At 44.3% G+C, this 22,551-nt stretch overlaps 2 protein-coding genes across 2 annotated transcripts in view; both read left to right on the top strand.

The window, feature by feature from the left end:
- Positions 1–22,551, top strand: part of SMIM35 (small integral membrane protein 35) — an 81,595-nt gene that overhangs the window by 58,216 nt on the left and 828 nt on the right. The window lies entirely within an intron of this gene.
- LOC149470741 (uncharacterized) lies at positions 10,728–21,748 on the top strand. The gene is made up of 3 exons (XM_089660909.1): positions 10,728–10,983; positions 13,098–14,731; positions 21,638–21,748. Exons 1-3 carry the CDS (start codon positions 10,728–10,730, stop codon positions 21,746–21,748), a joined length of 2,001 nt encoding a protein of 666 aa, XP_089517035.1.

Here is a 22,551-nt window from a genome sequence, read left to right as displayed (position 1 = left end):
CTGGCCGACTTGCATAGACTTCATCCATTACCTGGTGGCAGTCATGTATTAGGGGTATTAGGGGTTCTTTTGAGGTGGGGAGCAGGGTGGTGGGGTTCAGAGTGTTAACAGTGTCTAAATGGATTTGAGGATTTTCACACAGCATGGCCTGGTATTTGACCATCCAGCTGTTAGTGAACCAGTGATTTCCCTTATAATCCATCAATGTCTGAATGTGGTGTGGAACTCTGACACAGATCTCTTGACCCAGTGACAACTTGTCTGCTTCGGCCACCAAGAGAGCTGTTGCTGCGATAGCCTGCAGGCATGGTGGCCAACCTTGAGCTACAGTGTCCAGTTATTTGGAAAGGTATGCCACTTGGCGTTGCTATGACCCCAGGTATTGTGTCAGCACTCCTACTGCTATCCAGTTTCTCACTGACATACAGATAGTAGGTTTTTTACAATCAAAAGCCAAAAGCAGGGGCTTGCATTAAGGAAGTCTTAATGTCCTGGAATGTTTGGTCTTGTTGTTTTTCCCATGGGAATGGTTCCTTCTCTCCCCCCTTTGTAAATTCATAGAGGGGCTTGGCTTCTGTGGCAAAGCTTGGTATTTAGATCCAGCAGAATCCGGCTGCTCCCAGGAATTCATACACTTGATGCTTGGTTGTTGGTGTACGGATTTGGCAAACAGCCTCCTTCCTGCCCTCTCCCAACTGTCTCTGGCCTTTGAATGTCAGGTATTTTACAGTCTTTTGGTACAACTGAGCCTTTTTCCTTGATACCTTATAGCCTGCCTCCCACAGTAGTTGTAACAGTGACCATGGGCTCCTGGGGGCCTAGCGGGATGGAACCCATGTCGGTCTCAGTACTGACCCTCATCTAGATACACAGAGCCTGCTAGCACCACAAAATCAACATCTTCTTGCCTGTTCTTTTCATATTGTCCATTATGAACTTGTCCCTCTCGTGGCTGCCTTGTCATGGGGTCCAGTCCTCGTCTCCCAGGTCCTCTTTGGGGACACTCTCACTTCCAATATCCTTCCTGTTTGCAATATGCACACTGATCCTTTCCCAGCCTCGGTACACAATCTCTCTTTTTTTTCAGTCTCGATTGACAAACACTTTCGTAGCTATTTCTAACAACTATGAAATGTTCATACCAGTAAATCCTTATTACTCTTGCAATTTTCCTCTTAATATCCCTCATAGACTAACTAACAAAAACCGTGTTAAATAACATCTGATTGTCAGTTGCTTCAGAGTCAAACGAGGTATATAGCCTAAAAACTTCACATAGTCTCTCATAAAACTGTCCTGGACTTTCATTGGGCTGTTGAAGAACTTATGTGTCTTACTCAGATTTGTGGGCTTCTTGCCAGCTGTTTTCATCCCCTCTATAATAGCTGTCCAATAAAATTAAAGTTTTTCCATATCCCCCTCTGTATTTGGACCCCACTGGGAATCTGTTTTTGGAAAATGTTCCTCCACCCAGGTCTGAGAGTCAGCTCTGTATTTTCCCAACTCTCCAGCATACTTAAAAGCTGCCAGGGTTATCCTGTGTCCTACCTCTGTGTTGAAGAGAGTCAGTAGAAATTGCTGGCAATCAGAGCAGGTGGGGTTATGGGTCCGGATTATCACACAAAGAAAGTCTGTCACAGCCCGTGGCTTCTCACTATAAAAAGGGTTATAGGTCTTCCAGGTCAGTAAATCAGTTGTGGGGAAGGGAGTGTAGACTAGAGTTCTGTGTCCCCCTATCAATTGTTTCCTTAGGGGCATTTGCATGGGTAAATTGAAGGATAGGACAAGAGTCCGATTATTGGCACTGGAGTCCTTTGGGGTGGAAGTGAACACCTGATCTGTGCGCCCATTAGTTGTTGCTGTGCCCAGTGGTGTATTTAGGTTTTGTGGTGCCCTAGGCAACACAAAAATCATACCCCCCCAGCAGAAAGAGCCTAACATTGACCAACAACCCCCCTGACCCCCCCAAACTTGAGAGATCCTTCCACTAACACACATTTCTCCCCCCTTCCCCTCCAGAGAGAAAGTCACTCACCTTCACAGCTGTGGACATCCCCGGGAACGAGAGTCGGGCTCTGCATACACCATCAAGAAGTCTGCAGCCTCTCTTGACTCCCACCTGGTCCCCATGCTGCAAATGTCCCTTCTTCCAGGGTGCAGTGCTGCCCCTCCCTGAAAAATGCCGCCCTAGGCAAATGCCTTGTGGTAAATACACCCATGGCTGTGCCCCCAGTTCCCATCCTACTGGTATTTATAAGAGTGTCACGACTAGAGGTGTCAGAGTCTGTCCCTTGTTCAGCCATGGTATGTCCCTGTACATATGGAGGAGGCAGATCTTTCTCCTTAGGTTGAGAAAAGATACCCTTGTAACTTTTTAGGCTGTAGTGTTATCTTTGTCATCTATACATTTTATAGTGTATATTAGCTGTACTTCTCCTATCCTCTGTATATCTCTTGCACAACTAATATGTTATCTATACATTCCATCAATGTAATATACAGGTAATGTGTCCTGAGAGATCTGTGTACACAATATATGTGTGTATTATATATACTGTCCTATATACATCTCCTTAGTTTTCTATATTTCTTGCAATTGGTCAATGGTCTCTAAATCAAACGTGCCCTAGGGAGGTCAACATTTTCCATAACAGGGCCAGCCTTTCTCACACAGTGTTTCTAACCTTTTAGAACTGAATTTCAGTTTGCAGGTTTTGCAAAACCCACTCCTGAAATTACTGATCATGTACTCTAAGGCACTCCAAGGGGGTCTAGACTGACTGATTACCACCCATATTGTTTCCTTAGAGACACCAAGACAGACACAGAGGGATAGGGGATTGTAAGGATCTGGTAAGGGGTCCAAAGTCCTCGACACAATAGGGTTAAAAGACAAACGCTTCCCCTTATCAATGTCGGTACAGAACGATATCAGCCCCAGTACCAAGAACTGCACCTAAACAGGGTCAACTATGGCTTCGCTGCTGGGCAGCATCTCATTCACTCACATACACACCAGACTTTCCAACCCAAAATTACTGACTACCTGGAGGCATAGCCCACGGATGCACAATCATCAAATTAAAGGGCACCTCGGGAGGTGATCTGGCTCCCCTTCTCTCAAATACCATTGAGAGGTCCTGACTGACTGTTATAACCCAACTGTTATAACCCAAAAGGCAAAGATCTCACCTGTTCCCGATGTGTGAAGCTTCACTATTTGGTAGTTGGTTCCCCAGTCCAGGTTCTTTAGACTCTAGCAGGTCGATCCTCAGAGCAGGCGATTAGGATGTAGTGCAGTTTCCCAGACAAATATCTGGTGGCACCTGAAACAACACAGTGATCCCAGGGGCCAGCTCCGGATCGATCCCTGCAGGTCAGGGTGGAAAACCACCTGTCTCGGTAGTTACACCTGATTTCCTGGCCAGTGCACCAAAATGTAGTAGCAATTTTTGCAAACCAGAGAACTTCAGACATGGACTTGAGGAATACAAGTGATTTATTAAAAACAGCAGTTTTTTTTATTAAATATTTTATTAGTTTTTCATTGAATTACATTATTACAAATTATATTAAAATAATTATCACATTTCTTAGAACACAGAAATAAAAAACAACACAATTCTTATCGTTTATACCTTTAATCTATTCCTCCCCAACTCCCTCCCCCTCCTCCCTTTCCTCCCTCTTCCATCCGCTCTGGTCCCTTTTTCTCTCATTAATCTCTCTTCTTTCTTTCATTATTCCTCCTTATTTCTTATTTATTTTCCTTCCTTATATAATTTTCTATAAATCTCCCATTTCTTCCACCTTTCTCGAAATCTCTTAATTTTATCTTCCTCCAGATGTCGCAGTTCTTCCATTCCATAAACATAATCCATCCTACTTATCCAATCTTTTATTTTCAGTACTTCTTGTTTCTGCCAAAATTAGGAATCAATCCTTTTGCAGTGTTTATAAGATGGAATTCCACCGAGTTTTTATATTTCTCTACTGTATTCTCTGTTTTATGGAATAAATAGGTCCCAGGGTCTTTGGCTATGTTCTTCCCAGTGATCCACTGTATTTGGTATATTATCTCCTCCCAGTATTTCTGTATTTTGCAACATTCCCACCAGATATGTGTCAGAGTGCCCTCTTCCTCACATCCTCTCCAACATTTAGGTGAATTATCTACTCGTTGTTTATGTGCAAAACTTGGTGTAACATACCACCTTGCTAAACATTTATAATTAATTTCTATTTCTTTCATGTCTACAGCTCCTTGTGCCAACCTATATATTTTCTTTCTTTGTTGCTCCTCCAGTGCTATTCCCAATTCCCTTTCCCATTTCATCATGTACGGGAGGGGGGGGAGTGATTTCTACGCTTGAGGTGAGAATTTTATATATTCGAGAAGTGCCATGTTTCTGTAACCCACTTCTACTGAGCAATTGTTCGAAGGGGTTGAAATCTTTGGCTGTCCTTAAAGGCTTAGGGAGCATTGAAACAAAATGTCTAAATTGTAAATATCGACACTCATCTAATCTAGAGAACAATTTCTTATTTTTTAACTCTTAAAAAGAACATATTACTTCTCCCTCCATTATATCCCTTAACTTGATATCCTCTTTTCTTATCCACTTCCCTGATATATTTACCTTCCCTGGCGGGAAGAAATTTGAAGCTCCCAACAGTATTAATAAAGAGTTAAACTCCCATCTTTTCTGCTTGTGAATAATGTCCCAAACCCTAATTACATTTCGTGTATATGTGCTTGTGTTTTCTGCTAAATTACAATATTGGTGCGGCAACCATACTATCCTGTTCAACTGTACCCCACTTAAAATCCTTTCAATTTTCACCCAACTTTTCTTAAGTGCATTATGTGTCCAATCAAAAATATGTGACAGTAATACTGAGTAGAAATATCTCCTAAAATCAGGTACACTTAAACATCCATTATCTTTATCTCTACACAATACCAATACAATACAATAATACAATACAATAATAATAGCTTATTCTAGGTCTTTTATTTTTCCAAATAAACCTCACTATCAGTTTTATAATTATATTAAAATAAGCTCCCAAGAGCTGTATAGGTATCATATGGAATTTATATAGCATTTTCAGGACAATTACCATTTTTAATAAATTATTCATCCTATCCATGATCTGGGTCCTACTGCTAGTTTCCTCAGCTCTTCCCTTATCTCTTTGCCTGAGCAACTTCTTAGTTGGAGCTCCCATGTGTTTCCGTTGTGAATCCTATATTGTCTATCTGTGTACCGACCCCGGCTTCGTTCCCGACCTTGCTTGTTTTCTGCTTGTCCTGACCTCGGCTTGCCTATTGGATTCCCTTTGTCTTTTCACGTTGTACTCTGCACCCGCGAGCAGTCTTCTCCACCTCAGCTGGGTGTACCTGGGGGCCGCGACCTGGTCCCAGCCTGCTGCAAGTCCATCCCCACCATCAGGGGCTCTGGTGAACAAGCAGGTTGGGGCTTAGACTCTGCGCCCTGGGGAACCCCAAGTTGAGAATCAATAGAGCTCACTACCACAGGTGCTGACACTCAGATTTTGTAGGGTTTATTTTTAAATTTGATAGTTCTCCGTAATATTTCATTATTATTATTTTCATCAGGCTGGATAATGCCATCCTAGGATTAACCACATAAAATAGCATATCATACGCGTATGATGCCACTTTATGCTCTGTTTCTCCTATCTTTATCCCCTTTATATCAATGCTGTTTCTAATTGTTGATAGGAGGGACTCCAAAGACAATATAAACAACAGTGGCGAAAGAGGACACCCTTGTCTTGTCCCATTTTTCATCCTGGAAAACCCTAACACCAAACCATTAACCTTCACTGCTGCTGATGGACAATTATATCAATTTCCTATCCATTCTTTCATCCTAGGTCCAACTCCCAGAACTTCCAATGTTTCTAGCATAAAATCCCAATCTACCCTATCGCAGGCTTTCTCTGCATCCACTGATAATATCAAAACGGGGGTTTTTCCGTTTTACTTTTTTGTATTAGGAGTAATGTTCTCAACCCATTATCTCTTCCTTCCCTTCCTGGAAAAAAGCCCACTTGGTCCAAATGGACCCAGTCCGGCATTAGGTTTTTCATCCTATTTGCCAGTACTTTTGCATATATCTTGGCATCTATATTTAACAGTGAAATGGGCCTATAACTGGCACATTTAGTTCTATCTTTTCCCTCTTTCTGAATTATTGTAATATGTGCCTGCAATGATTCCTCTCTCATTTTCATCCCCTCTCCCAGTGCATTCGTATATATACTCAACTTAGGGACTAATTGTTCTTTACATTTTTTGTAATACCTCACCGTATACCCGTCTGGTCCAGGGCTTCTCCCCGCCACTGTGCTTTTCAAAGTCGCTAGAATGTCCTCCTCCGTTATCGTTTTTTCTACAGTGATTAATCTTTCTTTTACAACTCTCTGTAACCCTGCTTATTTCAGGAATGTCTGTCTCTTTCTAATTCTTACCTCTTCTTCTTTTGATTACTTTGGTTTAACATCGTATAATTTACTATAATATTTTTTGAATACTTTAGCAATATCAGTGGTTGAGTAAACCAGTTCCCCACTTTAATTTTTGATCTTTTCAATATAATTTCTGGTTTTCTTTTTCCTCAATGCTCTCATTAAATATTTTCCAGGTTTATCTCCCCACTGATATCTCTCTCTTGCCATCCTATTAAATGTTCTCCTTGTTTCTTCCTCCATTAAATTACATATTTCTTCTCTTTTATTTATTATACTCTGCTGCACCTCTTTTGTTATCCTCTTTTTATGTATCTGCTCTAATTCATGTAGTTCCCATAAGAGCATACTAATTTTCTTTTTCCAATCTTTTTTTTCTGTACTCCAATTGCAATCAGAATCCCCCTGATATTTGCCTTATGTGCTTCCCATACCGTGGCCATCGAAACGCCTTCAGTCTCATTTCTTTCAAATTATTGTTCTATTTTCTTATTCTTATTTCTATCTCCTGATCCTGAAGGAGTGTCTCATTTAATATCCAAAAATGTCCCTTATCTTGCTCTCTTCCCCATAGTAGTTTCATTGTAACAGGAGCATGATCAGATAAATTTATAACTTCTATATTTGTTTTAACAACCATCTCCATGAGCCTATGCTCTATCATTATATAATTCAATCTTGAATACGTCACATGTGCAGAAGAGTAGAACGTATAATCTCTATCTCTAGGGTGCTTCACCCTCCATATGTCTACTAATTGACTTTCATATAATATTTTCCTTATAGATTTCAAACTACTTTCTTTCTCTCTCTGCCTATGCGACGTTGTATCTATCTGCGGTTCCATACAAAAATTAAAATCTCCTGCTACAATTAGTTTGCCTGCTTTGAAATCCATCACCTTTCTCAATATTCTTTTCAGGTATGTCACTGGATTTCCATTTGTGCGATAGATATTTACCAATGTACACTCTATTCTTTGTAATTTCCCTTTCAAGAACAAGAATCGCCCCTCAGGGTCCACCATCCTATTTTCCAATTCAAATCTTACCTAACTTGCTATTCCTATAGCCACCCCCTTTGCACTTTCATTAGGTGAATCTGCATAATACCAAGTTGGGTAATATTTAGAGCACATCCTTATGTTTGTTTCCTGTGATAGGTGAGTTTCCTGTAGAAATGTCATTGCAATAGATCTCTGTTGTAATTCGTTAAGAATCCTATACCTTTTCCCTGGGCTATTCAGCCCTTTAACATTATAGGTTACAAAACTAATCTCCTCCATTCTTCATATACATTTTCAATTCCCACTTGGGTTTCATCTTTCCTCCACAGGGACGCAGAGCTATTCCCTACCCATTTCCTCTCCCCCCCTCTCCCCCTCCCTTCCATAACCCCACTCCTCCCACCACCCTCTCATATCCCCTAGGCTTCTAGTTTGCCTTTGAATCATTTGTGGTCCTCGACTCACCATAGATTCAGTACTGGGGCTGAACTCTAAGCACATCCACCCCCCTAAACCACTCTCCCTCCTCCTGAAGTGTTTGTCTAGGTGATTTTGTGGCCTCCTATTTCCCACCCCTTCCAAAAAAAACCGAAAAAAAACAAGAAGCTAGGGGACAGGAAAGAGAGGGGAGGGCATAGAGAGAGAGAAAAAAAAGGGACACATCACGATAGGTTCTCTCACGACCCATCTGTATCCCTCTCATTCTCTCTCTCCCCCCTCCCCCCTAATTCTCCCATCTTCTAATAACCGACTGCCATTTCTGATATTCTATTTCCTGGTTCTCCTCTTACCCCCCATTTCCATCCTGGAGTGTCTATCTTCTGTATTTCCAGTCTCTCTAAAAAGTCTTTTAATTTTTCTGGGAACCTTAATCTTGCAGGACAACCATCTTTCCATCCTATTAGACATGCGGGAAAGCCCCAACTATAAAGTACTGTAGTGGATTGTGATAGACAGTCCACGTTTTATTAGATGATCAGTAAAATTACAATTTTATAGTCTTGCTACTGTATGTTTCTTGCTCTTTAAAAAACAAATTCCTTACTCTCTTAAATAAACAATCAGATATAGGTTGACAGAACAATGATGATAATTAAGATGGCGCCTTCATCCGGAGTCTCACCCTTGGTGACTCATTAAGAGAAAAGTATCTTTTAATGTAAACAACCCCTATAAAAGGGAATGAGTCTCTTTGGGGACAATGATTGGAAGATATCAACACGGATGGACAAACACGCAGAAACCCAGTGGACTTTTCACCCAATCAATGTATATGCTTTGCCTGCATCATATGCCCTATAAATGATACTGTTAGTGCCTCAATAAAACAGAATTTTAGGAAGTTGGCAAACTGCGAAGTGTCAGTGTCTTACTTCCACGTGCACGTATTCTCATATTAATTTGGCTCACTGGTAGATCACGGTAAATGGTCTGTAAGTGACCGAGTCCAAGACATTTGGCGCCCAACGTGGGGCCCGGGTTCTGAACACCGGCTCAGCCGACCCAGGGTGGATGAAGGGGACCGTGGAGCATTCCAGACGCGGAGACTGATCACCTCCGAAAGCGGTAAGTGAATTTTTATGTCTAATAATTCCTTACCTGCGTAGTCTGGAATTGCCCAGCGGGACTACTCACCCGTCGTCTGGCTGTCCGTTGATCAGCAAAGTGACAGGTATACTTGCCCGGGGCTCCTTTAAACCCACCTGTCAGTGTAACGTCATCTACCAGTGTGATATGTCTTGTCTTTTGTGTTGTCTGTGTGTACCAGTGTGATTGGTTGGGTTGTTGTTGATGCGCCTGTGAGAGAGGGGAGAAGTACGGCAAAATATTCCTCGTCAGGAGTGGACAGGATACACCCTGATTCGAGAGAGGGTGCCAGGAACTCGCAGTCGCAGTAATGGTGACTGATGAGGGGAACTCGTAGTCGCAGTAATGGTGACTCGAGGGGAAAAATAACCACAGCCAGGGATTGGTCTTGTGGGGGATAAAGAAAACTAAAAAAAAAAAAATTTTACTCCTGACAGGCGTGTCTGAAATACTATGTCATGATCACACTGTGTATGTGGATTAATGTTTGGTGTACACGAAAGAGTGAGGATTGGTGGAAGTAGTACAGTGACAATCGTAGCTCTTGATATATTGGTTTACAGGGTTACATTATTGTATATAATGTACATTATTCTCAGTGTAGCAGGAAAATAGGGAAGTTACTGGAGGAGAAGCAGGGGGCGAAGTGCTGCGCGGGTTCTGCTTACACTGTCTCACGACACAGCACTTTCAGAACAGAGTGACGGGAAGTAAAACAAAATGGGACAGAAACTTATAAAGCCAGAGAACAGTTCGTTTGCTTGTGAACTGGTGGAGGAGAGAGAGGGACCAGAGTATGTAAAAAAGTTGAGACAGTCAAACAAGCTGGGTGGAACATGTAAGAATGGTGGGAGGTTGCAGGCGGAGGATGGAGAAAGCTGTGTAAAGAGAAGAAAGGGCTTCTACTGAAGCATAACATGTTAAAGACAGCAGAAACTTGGTTTAATGTGGCCCGCGCCCTACACCATGAGGGGTGGGTGGAGCAAAAACTGAATCAGGACGGGGGAGTTGTATATGTATATTACAGGAAAGGACGGCAAGGCGCCGCCCCCCTATGATGATGGCCCGTCCTGGAGGTGCGAGGCATGTGGAAATACAGGAAGGCCCCACCCCGAGAGTCCAGATTTTTGCATACCGTGTAGTCAGAACCTCCGGATATGTAAGGGGTGTTCAGTTAAGAATCCGGGGTGGGAGGAGATTTGCAAGGGATGTGACCGGAAGCTGACTATGCAACATCCGATGCTTCCAACTCAGTCACCTCCATTTCCGCCTCCGGCCCCGTCCCTTCCGCCCTATTCAAAGATGGCAGCGCCCAGTGAGGCCACCGGAAGCCATGTTGACTCTGGGCTTAGTACACCAATACACCATACACACCTCATACCAGCTACCACCCTGTGCCCAGTGCTTACTGTCTCTGGCTCCCAACCACCTTCGGCCCTCCACACGCCCCTAATGCCTATAGTACCACCACCACCAAAACAAACAGAGGCTTCAGACCAAGTTGAACTGAAGACACCCACAGAATGGCAGGGCTGGAATTTTACAGATGTGGTAACCCCTACCTCTGTGCCAGACAGAAGAGGATGGGCTCAAGAAAAGACAGTGGCTGCGGCAGTCCGCCAGGGTACCCGAGAGGATGATGCTGTTTCCATTTGTTCCCAACAGAATGATCCGTTCTCAGAAGGCCATGGTCCAGAAAGCAAACCACTCGTTCAACTTCCCCCAACCACACAACCCCATCATCAAAAATTATCTATGTATGAGTCTGGAATGGGAGCAGACTCAGCACCTCATCCCTTTTCTTCCACTTACCACAATCCTGTCTATCGCCCCCAAGGATCTGAAGAAGACCATCCCCGCCCGGTGCCCAACCTACCTGATGCTCCTATCATGTATGTGGCCTTCACTCCATCCCAAGCCTCCGCACTAGTCACAACTCTCCCGGACCCGGAGAAACACCCGATGCCTTTTTACCGGAGCATAGCCCAGATCCACAAGACCTATTCCACAGCCTGGAGGGATTTGGTCAGTCTGTGTGAGATCAAGGCTGGGGATGCATATTGGCCTATAATGGAAAAGGATCTCACCAGAGTAAAGCCAAATGAGGACACCACTTATGCCTCGGGAATTTCTTTCTGTGACCAGTTGCAGCAGTGGGCCAGAGAGAGACTGGCGGACCAGGCCACCACATTGCAGGACATTACCCAAGACAAGACTGAGTCGGTGGAAAAGTTCCATACCAGACTAACACAGGTGTTTACAGACCTGGGATTCAGTGTCCATAACAAGGTACATACTCAAATGCTGGCCTCTGCATTTGTATCAGGACTAAAGGAGTCTGTTCGCAAGGGTTTGATCACTGCCCGTCCAGAGTACCGTACCCTCCACCTGGATATACTGCTATTAGTGGCAAAAGGTCTGGAGACCGCCCAGGTGGCCCGGAAGCCGACACCACTCATGTTGTCGGCTGGAGAGCGGGTCTCCAGAAGAAACCCATTTATTTGCTTCAACTGTGGAAAACCAGGACATTTCAGAAGGGAATGCAGAGCTCCCAGACGTTCACGACGACCCAATGACTACAACTCAGGGTGGGAAGAGTCTGCAATGCCACCACCTCCACCGCTTCCAGGACCCCCACGCACAGGTCCTACCCAAGAACATCTAAACCTTCTCCAATAGGACAGGGGCAAACCTGTGTCCACTCCCCTTATGACAGTTTCTTCTCATGGATATTGTGCTAGTGGGCACCTAGCAAAGGTCACTGTCCCCATTGAGGGACATCCTACACAATTCTTAGTGGACACAGGTGCAGCCAGAAGCGTTTTGCGGAGAGAAGATTTACCCAATGAAACATACCACTCAAACATTGATGTTTCCTGCGTTGGAGTAGACGGCTGCCCACAACGCAGTTGGCTTACAAAACCTCTACATATCGACACCTTACCCAATCTTCTGTCTCGTTTTGTGGTGTCAAATACTTGCCCGTTGAATCTGCTGGGAGCTGATGTCTTGTCCAGGTTGCAAGCAACTATATCCTACCAACCAGATTGCACCATTCAGCTCTCCACCCCCTTGGGAGAGGAAGACACCTCGGCTCTATGTTCATTACCACTGATGATGTCTCTACAGGAAGTTTCAGGCCACCCCTTGCCAGACCATGTAGAACAGGCCTTACAGGAGCTGCCACTCACTCTTTGGTCCACCGGCCCTGAGGATATTGGCCATCTGAAAGTTGCTCCAGTGTTAGTCCAGCTTAAGCCTGGAGCACCATTGCCACGGAAGCCTCAATACCCTCTGAAGCAAGCCCAGATGGACGCCATCTCCAAACAAGTCAATATACTTCTGGAAAACGGGGCATTAATTCCCTGTGTGTCCCCATGCAATACACCCCTTTTCCCAGTGAAGAAAAGAACTCCAAAAGGTGAGCCCACCAAATATCGCATGGTTCAAGATCTGAGAGCAGTCAATGAGGCAACTATTTTGGAAACCCCCATTGTACCAAACCCCCACACCCTGCTTGCAGGGGTACCTCCCACAGCCCAAGTGTTCACAGTTATTGACTTGGCAAATACCTTCTTCAGTGTTCCGCTGGACCCCTCCTGCATGTATCTTTTCGCCTTTACCCATGCTGGCCGACAGTATACCTGGAGAGTTATGCCCCAAGGGGCCCAAAATTCGCCAAGCCAATTTACAAAGGCCATGACAACTATCCTCAGCACCTGGCAACAGTCACACCCGGAAGTCATAGTGCTCCAATATGTGGATGACTTGCTCCTATGTGCCACCAACCATTCTGAGGGAAAAATCGCCTCTCTGAGCCTCCTCCACCACCTGGCTGAACAGGGCTGCAAGGTTTCTAAGGACAAGTTACAGTGGTGCCAAACTTCTGTCATTTTCTTGGGACATTGCATTTCCCAAGCCACTCGTCACCTCACACCGGATAGAGTACGGGCTATCCAGAATGTCCCAATACCTCAGGGACCAAAAACCCTGCATGCTTTTCTAGGGTTGGTTTCCTATTGTCGTTCCTGGATCCCAGAAGCCTCCATCTTGATGCAACCCCTTTATGATGCCCTGAAATCTAAACCCTTTTCCTTGACAGAAGAAGCTGTACTTGATTTCCATCGCCTGAAAAAAGCCATCTCCACTGCACCTGCATTAGGTCTACCAGATTATGATGAGCCCTTCAAACTTTTTGTGGCTGAGAGACAGGGTCATGCAACAGGAGTTCTGGCACAACGCCATGGGGGTCGCCTCCGGCCTCTGGGTTATTACTCCTGCAGGCTAGACCCGGTTGCACGAGGTGGTCCCTCCTGTCTGAGGGCTGTTTTTGCTGCTCATCTTCTTCTGGATAAAACGGCAGATTTGGTCTTAGGACATCCACTCACACTTCTGGCCCCCCATGACATTACCGCAATACTGAACCAAACCCAACCAAAACATCTATCTGCCGCCAGGCATCTGCGACTGCAAGGCTCCCTTCTTTTACCTGATCATGTCACCCTGGTCAGATGCACCCAGATAAACCCTGCAACTCTTCTCCCTCTTCCGGGGGGGGGGGGGGTAGACGAAGCAGAAGAAGACACCGAAGACATGGCACCAGAGGATGTGGTACATGACTGTTTGGAACTTATGCAGGCAGAAACTACACACCTACCAACAGTCCATGATACGCCCCTATCAAATCCTGACCTAATACTCTTTGTGGATGGATCCCGCTTTGCAGATAATGCTGGCACCTACCACACTGGATATGCTGTAACTACCGACACAATGGTACTGCAAGCTAGACCTCTTCCACCTTTTATGTCTGCACAAGAGGCTGAACTAAGGGCCCTCACCAAAGCCTGTGAATTAACAAAAGAAAAGACGGCGAACATTTACATGGACTCCAGATATGCACTGGGGGTTGCACTTGATTTTGGCCTAATCTGGAAAATGAGGGGCTTTCTCACGGCAGCTGGGACTCCTGTAAAGCATGGAAAGGCGATCAACCGCCTTATGGAAGCACTCTTACTACCAGCCCAAGTGGCCATACTGAAGGTGAAGGCCCACGGTAAATTGACCACTATGGAAGCAAAAGGAAATCATCTGGCAGACATGGCTGCTAAGCAAGCTGCGGTCAGGGAGCAGGAGGAGGATGAAGAGATGTGCAGTGAGGTGATGCCTGTGCTAATTCATCAGCCCAAGGACAACCAACTCCAGGAAGCCCAGGATAATGCTTCAGAAGAGGAAAGCAAGGAATGGATGCAGAAAGGAGCAGTTGAGGACAAAGGATTGTGGGTGGTGGGGAAGAAGGTTTTGCTTCCCAGATCCTTATATCCGGCAACAGTGCAGTGGGCACATGGAGCGTCACACCTGTCCAAGATGCTAATGAACTCTTTGATCAGTAAATACTATGTGGCACCCAGAATTACGGCTTACACAGACAGATTCTGTAAGTCTTGTGTTGTATGTGCCAAGTGCAATCCTGGAAGACCTGAGAAACCTCCAAGCAAGCATCTGGCCAGGGCACTATATCCATTTCAGAGGATCCAGATAGATCATATCCAGATGCCAAAAAGTGGACGATTTGAATATGCCCTAGTGGTGGATATGTTCTCAGGATGGCCAGAGGCATTCGCAGTAACCAACCAGATGGCAAGAACCACTGCCAAGAAGCTGCTCACAGAGATAGTCTGCAGATATGGAGTGCCCGAGGTGGTTGAAAGCGATCAGGGACCGGCTTTTACTGCCAATGTCACAAAAGAGATCTGGGGGGCTCTGGGGGTCACACTTGCGTTTCACACACCCTATCATCCCCAGAGTAGTGGGAAGGTAGAGCGCCTAAATGGGGTCCTGAAGTCAAGAATGTTAAAAATGGCCCAAGAGGTAGGCATGGGATGGCCGGACAGCTTGCCTATTGCTCTTTTCAGCGTTAGATACACACCAAGGGAAAGTCATGGGTTGTCTCCCTATGAGATTTTGTTTGGGTCTGACCCTAGACTGGGTACCTACTATCCTCAACAATTACAGTTGCAGTCTGACTCATTGACAAAGTATGTGATATCTTTGGCACGTGTGTTGACTAATATCCATGCGCAAGTTTTCTCCTCCATTCCAGATCCTGAGGCGGACACTGGAACGCACACTTTGCAACCTGGAGACTGGGTCTTGGTCAAGAAGTTTCTGCGGAAACATACATTGGAACGCAGATATGACGGTCCTTTCCAGTTGCTTCTGGTGACGGCCACCTCAGTGAAGCTAGAAGGAAAGAGTACCTGGATCCACGCCTCTCACTGCAAGAAAGTTGCACCCCCAGAAGACAACTAGAAACATGAGACTATACACATATATCCTTTTGTATGTGCTTTCGGGAATGGGTAGGGGACAAAGAGTGGCAATCACAAGGGAAGGTGGGACACCCGAACAGAATGGCCTGATAACATTTTGGTACAATTCTTCCAACACCCGTGTGGCCACTTTGCCTTTGACTTCTGCTTCATAGCGCCTTGTCCGAAACAACCTTGGCAGTGTACTACGTATCAGGATCACTCCAGTAGTATATATATATGTGTGATGGATGACTATTGGGGAGACAAATGCAGATACTGGGGCTCAGTAGGATGGAATACGGGGCCTGACTGGGGGTATAAACCGCTAAGTGCTTTAAACCGCAAAGATAAAAATGGGAAGAGCCTAATTGATTGACTATATTTAAAAAAGGCACATGTTCATATGAAAACCCAACAGGGAGAACTATGCCACTCACCCTCACCATAGAGAACCCCAGCCCAGGAGATGAGGAGCTTTACTGGTTGGGATACTGGGGACATGGGGGAGTGATGGGAAAATTCTGGATAAGGGATATGTATAGATCAAACCGATGGAAATCTTCCAGAGATACTGCTCCCACCTATAACCCACTTATGCCAAAGATCAAAACGTTGGCAGAGATGGTGGCCATAGCAAACCCTACATACGAAGATACTATAGCAGTAGAAACCGGCCTCTCAGACACTAATCTGTGGTTAGAATGGATGAGATACAATGCAAACTCGCATAATAAGTCCAACTGCTATGTGTGTGGGCATGCCAGACCACATCTGGGGACGGTGCCACAACCCTACCAGATTCCATAGAGGAGTGTGTCTTAAGCCTGTATACTAACATCTCTACGAACCAGTCTTTATGTGAGGACTGGAAGAAGCGTTACCCCTTAATCCAAGGAGACGAAAAGGCCCCAAATGGTTTAACTATATATCCCGGTAATTATACCTGCTATGCCAACTATGAGGGAGGAGGAAGGTTCCTGGGGAACTTCACAAAGGGATTCTGTGCTGCTTATAGTACAGCCCGGTCAGATCTCACCCAGAACCAGGTCATGTCATTGGGGGATATATTCTGGATCTGTGGTGATCAGAAGATTAGGACCCGACTGATAGGGAAATGGAGAGGGGAATGTACCCTTGCCAATGCCATAATGCCATTGCACATCCTCTCAGATGCATTACTTAAGGGGCCGCCCAACCCCCCCATGCAACCAAGCACAAACAAAGTGCCCCACAAGGGAGTTTTGACCCCCATGTCTATATAGATGCGATAGGAGTCCCAAGGGGGGTACCCGATGAATTCAAGGCCAGAGACCAGGTGGCCGCGGGATTTGAATCCCTATTCCTCTTCATCACTGAGAACAAGAATGTAGATTGGATAAACTATATCTACTATAATCAACAACGGTTTGTAAACTACACATGAGATGCCCTAAAGGGGATAGCAGAGCAGTTGGAGGCTACTTCTAACATGGTCTTTCAAAATCGTATGACACTCGATATGTTATTAGCTGAAAAAGGGGGGGTTTGTAAAATGATACCAAAGACCATGACCTGCTGTACATATATCCCAGATAACACAGGCCTAAATGGGAAGGTGACACTGGCCATCAAGAGGTTGGAGGACCTGTCAAATGAGCTTAAGGAAAACTCTGGTATTACACATCCCTGGGATCAGTGGTTTGGATGGCTGAGTGGCTGGCAGAAAGCCCTCGCCCAAGCAGGGGTGGTTATCCTGGGTATTATCATTCTAATGGCAATAGTCGCCTGCTGTGTGATCCCTTGCATTAAGAGGCTAATAGGGAAAGCTGTGAACGAGATCTCCCCTACATTCCTGAACTATAACAATGTTGAACTCCCCCGTGAAGAAAGGGAATCCTATACTCCCTTACAGACCATGGCCCCTGATCATCATATTTCAGATTTATAAAAAAAAAAAGGAATGCTACAAATTCCCCCCCCCCAACAGACAACTATAAGCAGGGAAAGACAGTGCCTGACTGTGGCCTTCTCAGGACGTATCGAGACTCTAGGGATGGATTAGCCACTCAGGGGCTCTATATGCGTCTTAAAAGAGTTCCAGAGGGAGGGCCACCAGGCAGTCAGGACATCAGAAGACATAGGGACAGTCAGGAGTAAAATAGCCATTTTAAGGGGGGATTGTAGTGGATTGTGATAGACAGTCCACGTTTTATTAGATGATCAGTAAAATGACAATTTTATAGTCTTGCTACTGTATGTTTCTTGCTCTTTAAAAAACAAATTCCTTACTCTCTTAAGTAAACAATCAGATATAGGTTGACAGAACAATGATGATAATTAAGATGGCGCCTTCATCCGGAGTCTCACCCTTGGTGACTCATTAGGAGAAAAGTATCTTTTAATGTAAACAACCCCTATAAAAGGGAATGAGTCTCTTTGGGGACAATGATTGGAAGATATCAACACGGATGGACGAACACGCAGAAACCCAGTGGACTTTTCACCCAATCAATGTATATGCTTTGCCTGCATCATATGCCCTATAAATGATACTGTTAGTTCCTCAATAAAACAGAATTTTAGGAAGTTGGCAAACTGCGAAGTGTCAGTGTCTTACTTCCACGTGCACGTATTCTCATATTAATTTGGCTCACTGGTAGATCACGATAAATGGTCTGTTAGTGACCGAGTCCAAGACAGTACATTCTGTTTTCTCATTTGTTCTAATAATGGTTTTAACAGTCTTCTGTTGGCCAATGTCTCTGGAGATATGTCTGCAAAAATCTGTCATTTTGTATCTTCATATTTTATTATTGGGCTACCTCTTATCTTCTTCCATAAATCTGCTCTATCTTTATAATAATGAAATCGTACAATTACATCTCTATACTTCTTGCTCACGGTTCCCTGAAGTCTTCCTATTCTATGCACCCTATCTATCTTCAGATACTCTGTATCGGGTCTCCCCATGATTATATTGAACATTCTTTTTGTTATTTGCTCCAGATCTTCTCCTTGCGATGTCTCGGGTAAACCTCGTATCCTCAGATTATTATTATTATACAGTATTTATAAAGCGCCAATGGTTCGCTCAGCGCTGTACATTACAAAGGGGGACAGAACATGTGACAGAACAATACCAATACAATGCAAAACATGAGGGGATCGAGGGCCCTGCTTTTTCGAGCTTACAATCTAGGAGGGAGGGGATAGTGGTACAGGAGGAGATAGCTGTGGGGGATGGAGTGGTAGGAAGAGTGGAGGAGGTCGGCAAGTTAGCAGGGGGTGGGGTAGGCTTCCCTGAAGAGATGGGTTTTCAGGGTGCGCATAAAGGAGAGGAGAGTAGGTGATAATCTGATGGGTTGGGGCAGGGAGTTCCAGAGGATGGGTGACACCCTGGAGAAGTCCTGGAAGCGGGCATGGGAGGAGGAGACCAGGGAACTAGAGAGAAGGAGGTCTTGTGAGGAGCGGAGTGTGCGTGCTGGGCGGTACTTGGATATTAGGTCAGTGATGTAGTACGGGGCAGTATGGTGGACAGCTTTGTACCTCAGTGTTAGGATTTTGAATTTTATCCGTTGCACAATCAGAAGCCAGTGGAGGGATTGGCAAAGGGGGGTGGCGGAGATGGAGCGGTTGGAAAGGTGAATGAGTCTGGCAGTCGTATTCAGGATCGACTGAAGCGGGGATAGCCAGCGGCGAGGCAGGCCAGTGAGGAGGGAGTTGCAGTAGTCGAGTCGTGATATGATGAGGGAGTGGATGAGCTGTTTAGTGGTTTCTGGGGTTAGGAACGTGCATATTTTGGCGATGTTGCAGAGGTGGAGTCTGCACGAGTTTTGTTAAAGATTGGACTTGGGGCTGGAAGGATAGGTTGGAGTCCAGAATGACACCAAGTACTCTGGCCTGCGGGGCGGGTTTGATGGTGGCGTTGTTGGATGTGATGGAGAAGTCAATGGGGGGTGGTGTCCGGGCTGGGGGGAAGACAAGAAACTCAGTTTTGGAGAGGTTCAGTTTAAGGAAGTGAGCGTCATCCAGTCTGATATGTTGCTCAGTAGGTGTGTGATTCGGGCGGAGACCGAGGGGGTGAGGTGGGGGGTTGAGAGATAGATTTGTGTGTCGTCGGCATAGAGGTGGTAGTTGAAGCCGTGAGAGTGTATGAGTTGGCCAAGGGAGGAGGTGTAGATGGAGAAGAGAAGGGGCCTGAGGACAGAGCCTTGAGGGACCCCAACAGAGAGGGGGAGTGAGGGGGAGGTGGTAGCATTATAGGTAACGCTGAAAGAGCGTTGTGACAGAAGAGGAGATTATTTCTCCTATCTCTATCTCTATTTTCTTGATCTTCTAATTTATACAGTAGTCTCCTTTGATTTTTTCGCACCTCCACAAGCTGTTTTCCTAAAGTAGATATTACCTGGGCATGTTTATTTAATTTTTTTTCAGTTTCTTCCACCCGTATCAACATTTGCCCCATATCTTTATGTATTACCAATAGCTCTTGTTTTATAGACCGCTCCAGTTTTGAAAACATTTCTGCCATCTCGTTCTTAGTAATCATTTGTACTTCTTTTGCTTGTTCCACTTTTTTTTTCCATAACTAGCTCTCTTTCTGTATATTCTATTTCTTCACATTGCTTCGTAATAGATAGTCCCATAGACATCCTAGAGCAGTCCCCAATACCGTTTTTTTTAATTGTACTTGCTTGGGCTATTTTAGCCCCTCCTCCTTTCCCAGTTTTACCCTTCATATTCATAAGATATTTTCACTGTCCTTACAAATTTTCTAAAGTTTTTCAAAAATGTTCAGTAAGATAAGAGAGGTGCTTCTGTATAATATATAATATTTTATGGTTTTATATTTAACTTTCTCCTATACCATTCTTCAATAGTCCCAGAATTAGACTTATACCATCATCTGTCAAATCCTTTTCTCTTCTCATTTTCCCATCATATCCATATCTTTTTATATTTTCTTTCTTTCTCTTTCTTTCTGTGCCCCCCAGTTGACCCCCTGGAAAGATCCCGATATATATTTATTTCAATTCAGTTTCTAACTCACCAACCACAGCCCTCCGCCATCTGTCTCCTCCATTTCATCTTCTCTAACCTTTAATATTCTTCTTTCTCTGGGGTGTTTACCTGCAACACACCTATTGCTATGTTCCGCTGTGGTGAACAGACTATGGTCAGCTTTATATGCCACATACAGCTACCTGGGGGTGGGAAAATGCTAGGAATATTATGCTAGAGGTCAGTTGTGCCTACAAACATCCATGTGAATGAGCCCTAACAGGTACATATAGTATACAACTTTATTTATTACTTTTCAACTGCAGCTTTACCACATATTGACATTTCCTATGATTGCATGGAACAATGCAAAGATACATCCTGTATTAATAACATTTGGTAGTGTATTCCTATAGAGATATCTTGGTTTCACACTTTACAACTCTGATTGCAGAAAAATTGTTTTTAGGTAATATTAGGATTACATTTCTTCATACCTACAGTATGTCTGTTACAAAGTATGTCTAAAAAACCTCCTTATAACTACTAACTAAGACTCTGTTTCTGGTTGATGTACATCACACTTACATCAGACCACAAGTCTCCATCTCTATATGATATTTCTAATATAAAACTGAAAACAGAGTGTCATCTTATTTAAACTGCTGTTTTTTGGGTAAGCATATTAGTTAACCTTTTTGCTGTCTCGGTTTTTTTCTTATTGGTAGTCTTATTTCCATTCAGTCCTAGAATGTGTTAATGTAATTGCATTAAAAATTCTGGATGATGGCGATATACATATAGGTTGAACAGAAAAATCTAAAATTCCTCCATCCATGCAACACAGTGCGGATGGACGAATCCCATTGCCGCTATTGTATTTTGACAGCCAACCTTGCCAGATGTCAAATTACCTGAACAGTGCCTGCATCTGAATGGATGCAGGCATTGTTTGGCTGACAATTTCCCATCCGAATCCTTTGATTTTTCATTTTAGGGATGTTGGACAGAAGGCGGTGGACAAGGCCACCCACTTAGCGAATGTGAACAGTGTTTGGCCAGTTTTACACTGTAAAAGCCAAAGTGAGCTCTTCTTTGAATTGCTCTCACCCATGTGTTAAAATCAATAGCTTTGTTATCGCATAACAAGAAGTCTTTGTTCCCGGTAAATGGGAAGACTGAATGTCAGCTAAGACAAGGGGCATGTGCATTTTTTTTATAAACCTTTGTTTCCTATGTGTGTTTCTTCCAGATCTTTGCAGTAATCCAGTATGAAAAAGCTCCATCACTTTGCCCTGTTCAGGAGATTTCTGCATTGCAGACCTTGTGCCGGGTGGCTGGTCTTGTTTATGCCACCTTGTAGTTTTATGCAGGCAGTCTGAAGTGGGTGGGCCCTGCTGGGACCTATCTACAGCTCTGTTGTCTGTATGGGCTATGTATAGGCTATATGTAGTACAGTGATGATTTCACTATTAATTTAGCAAAGTAATATCTAGGTTTGTAAAGGCATTGGTGCAAACAAATAGTATTTATATTACTTGTATAAATTGCAACTGCAATAATACCGCAAAATAAATCACCAAACTTCACCTCTAATTAAGCCATCAAAAGTCACCCTTCACTGTACATTACTTCCCAAGCATAGTAGGAAGCTGAACACCACTATTTCATTAGGCATCAAAACAAATTTTATTGTTCCATCACTGCTGAGTTAATTGAGCTCCGGTAGGGGGCAAAACATGTCAGAGAGAAGAGCTGGTTGGATTGTCCTCAACAGGGCTGGAACATTAAAGTTCATTTTTATGCCAAGTGGAACAGCCATGTGCTGCTCCCTACTATGATATGCGGACTGTGGCTGAGGTGGTAACATCGATAGATCTTTGAGCAGAACTGGGGAAACTCTGAGTAATATTTTGTATATCACTTCCTCTAAAGTTCATTCGCATTTCTAATAACCAAATCTTGATATAAAAAAAAAACATAACAAAAAAAAAAACAATGGGAAATAAAATTTTAGCAGGGCCCTAATTCTGCACCAGTAATGGCCATGGTGGCCAAGGGCCCCTCCCACCATTTTCCTGTAACAGGAATCTCAAGAACACATACCTGTAATGAGAAAGAAGTTTGCCATCTTGGTCACTCACACTCTCCTAGCCTTAGGCCCAC

This window comes from Staurois parvus, unplaced genomic scaffold (assembly GCF_062004578.1).
Source record: "Staurois parvus isolate SC_StPar_1 unplaced genomic scaffold, SC_StPar_1.0 ptg000032l, whole genome shotgun sequence".
NCBI lineage: Eukaryota > Metazoa > Chordata > Amphibia > Anura > Ranidae > Staurois > Staurois parvus.
This window is presented reverse-complemented; position numbering and strand designations above follow the sequence as displayed.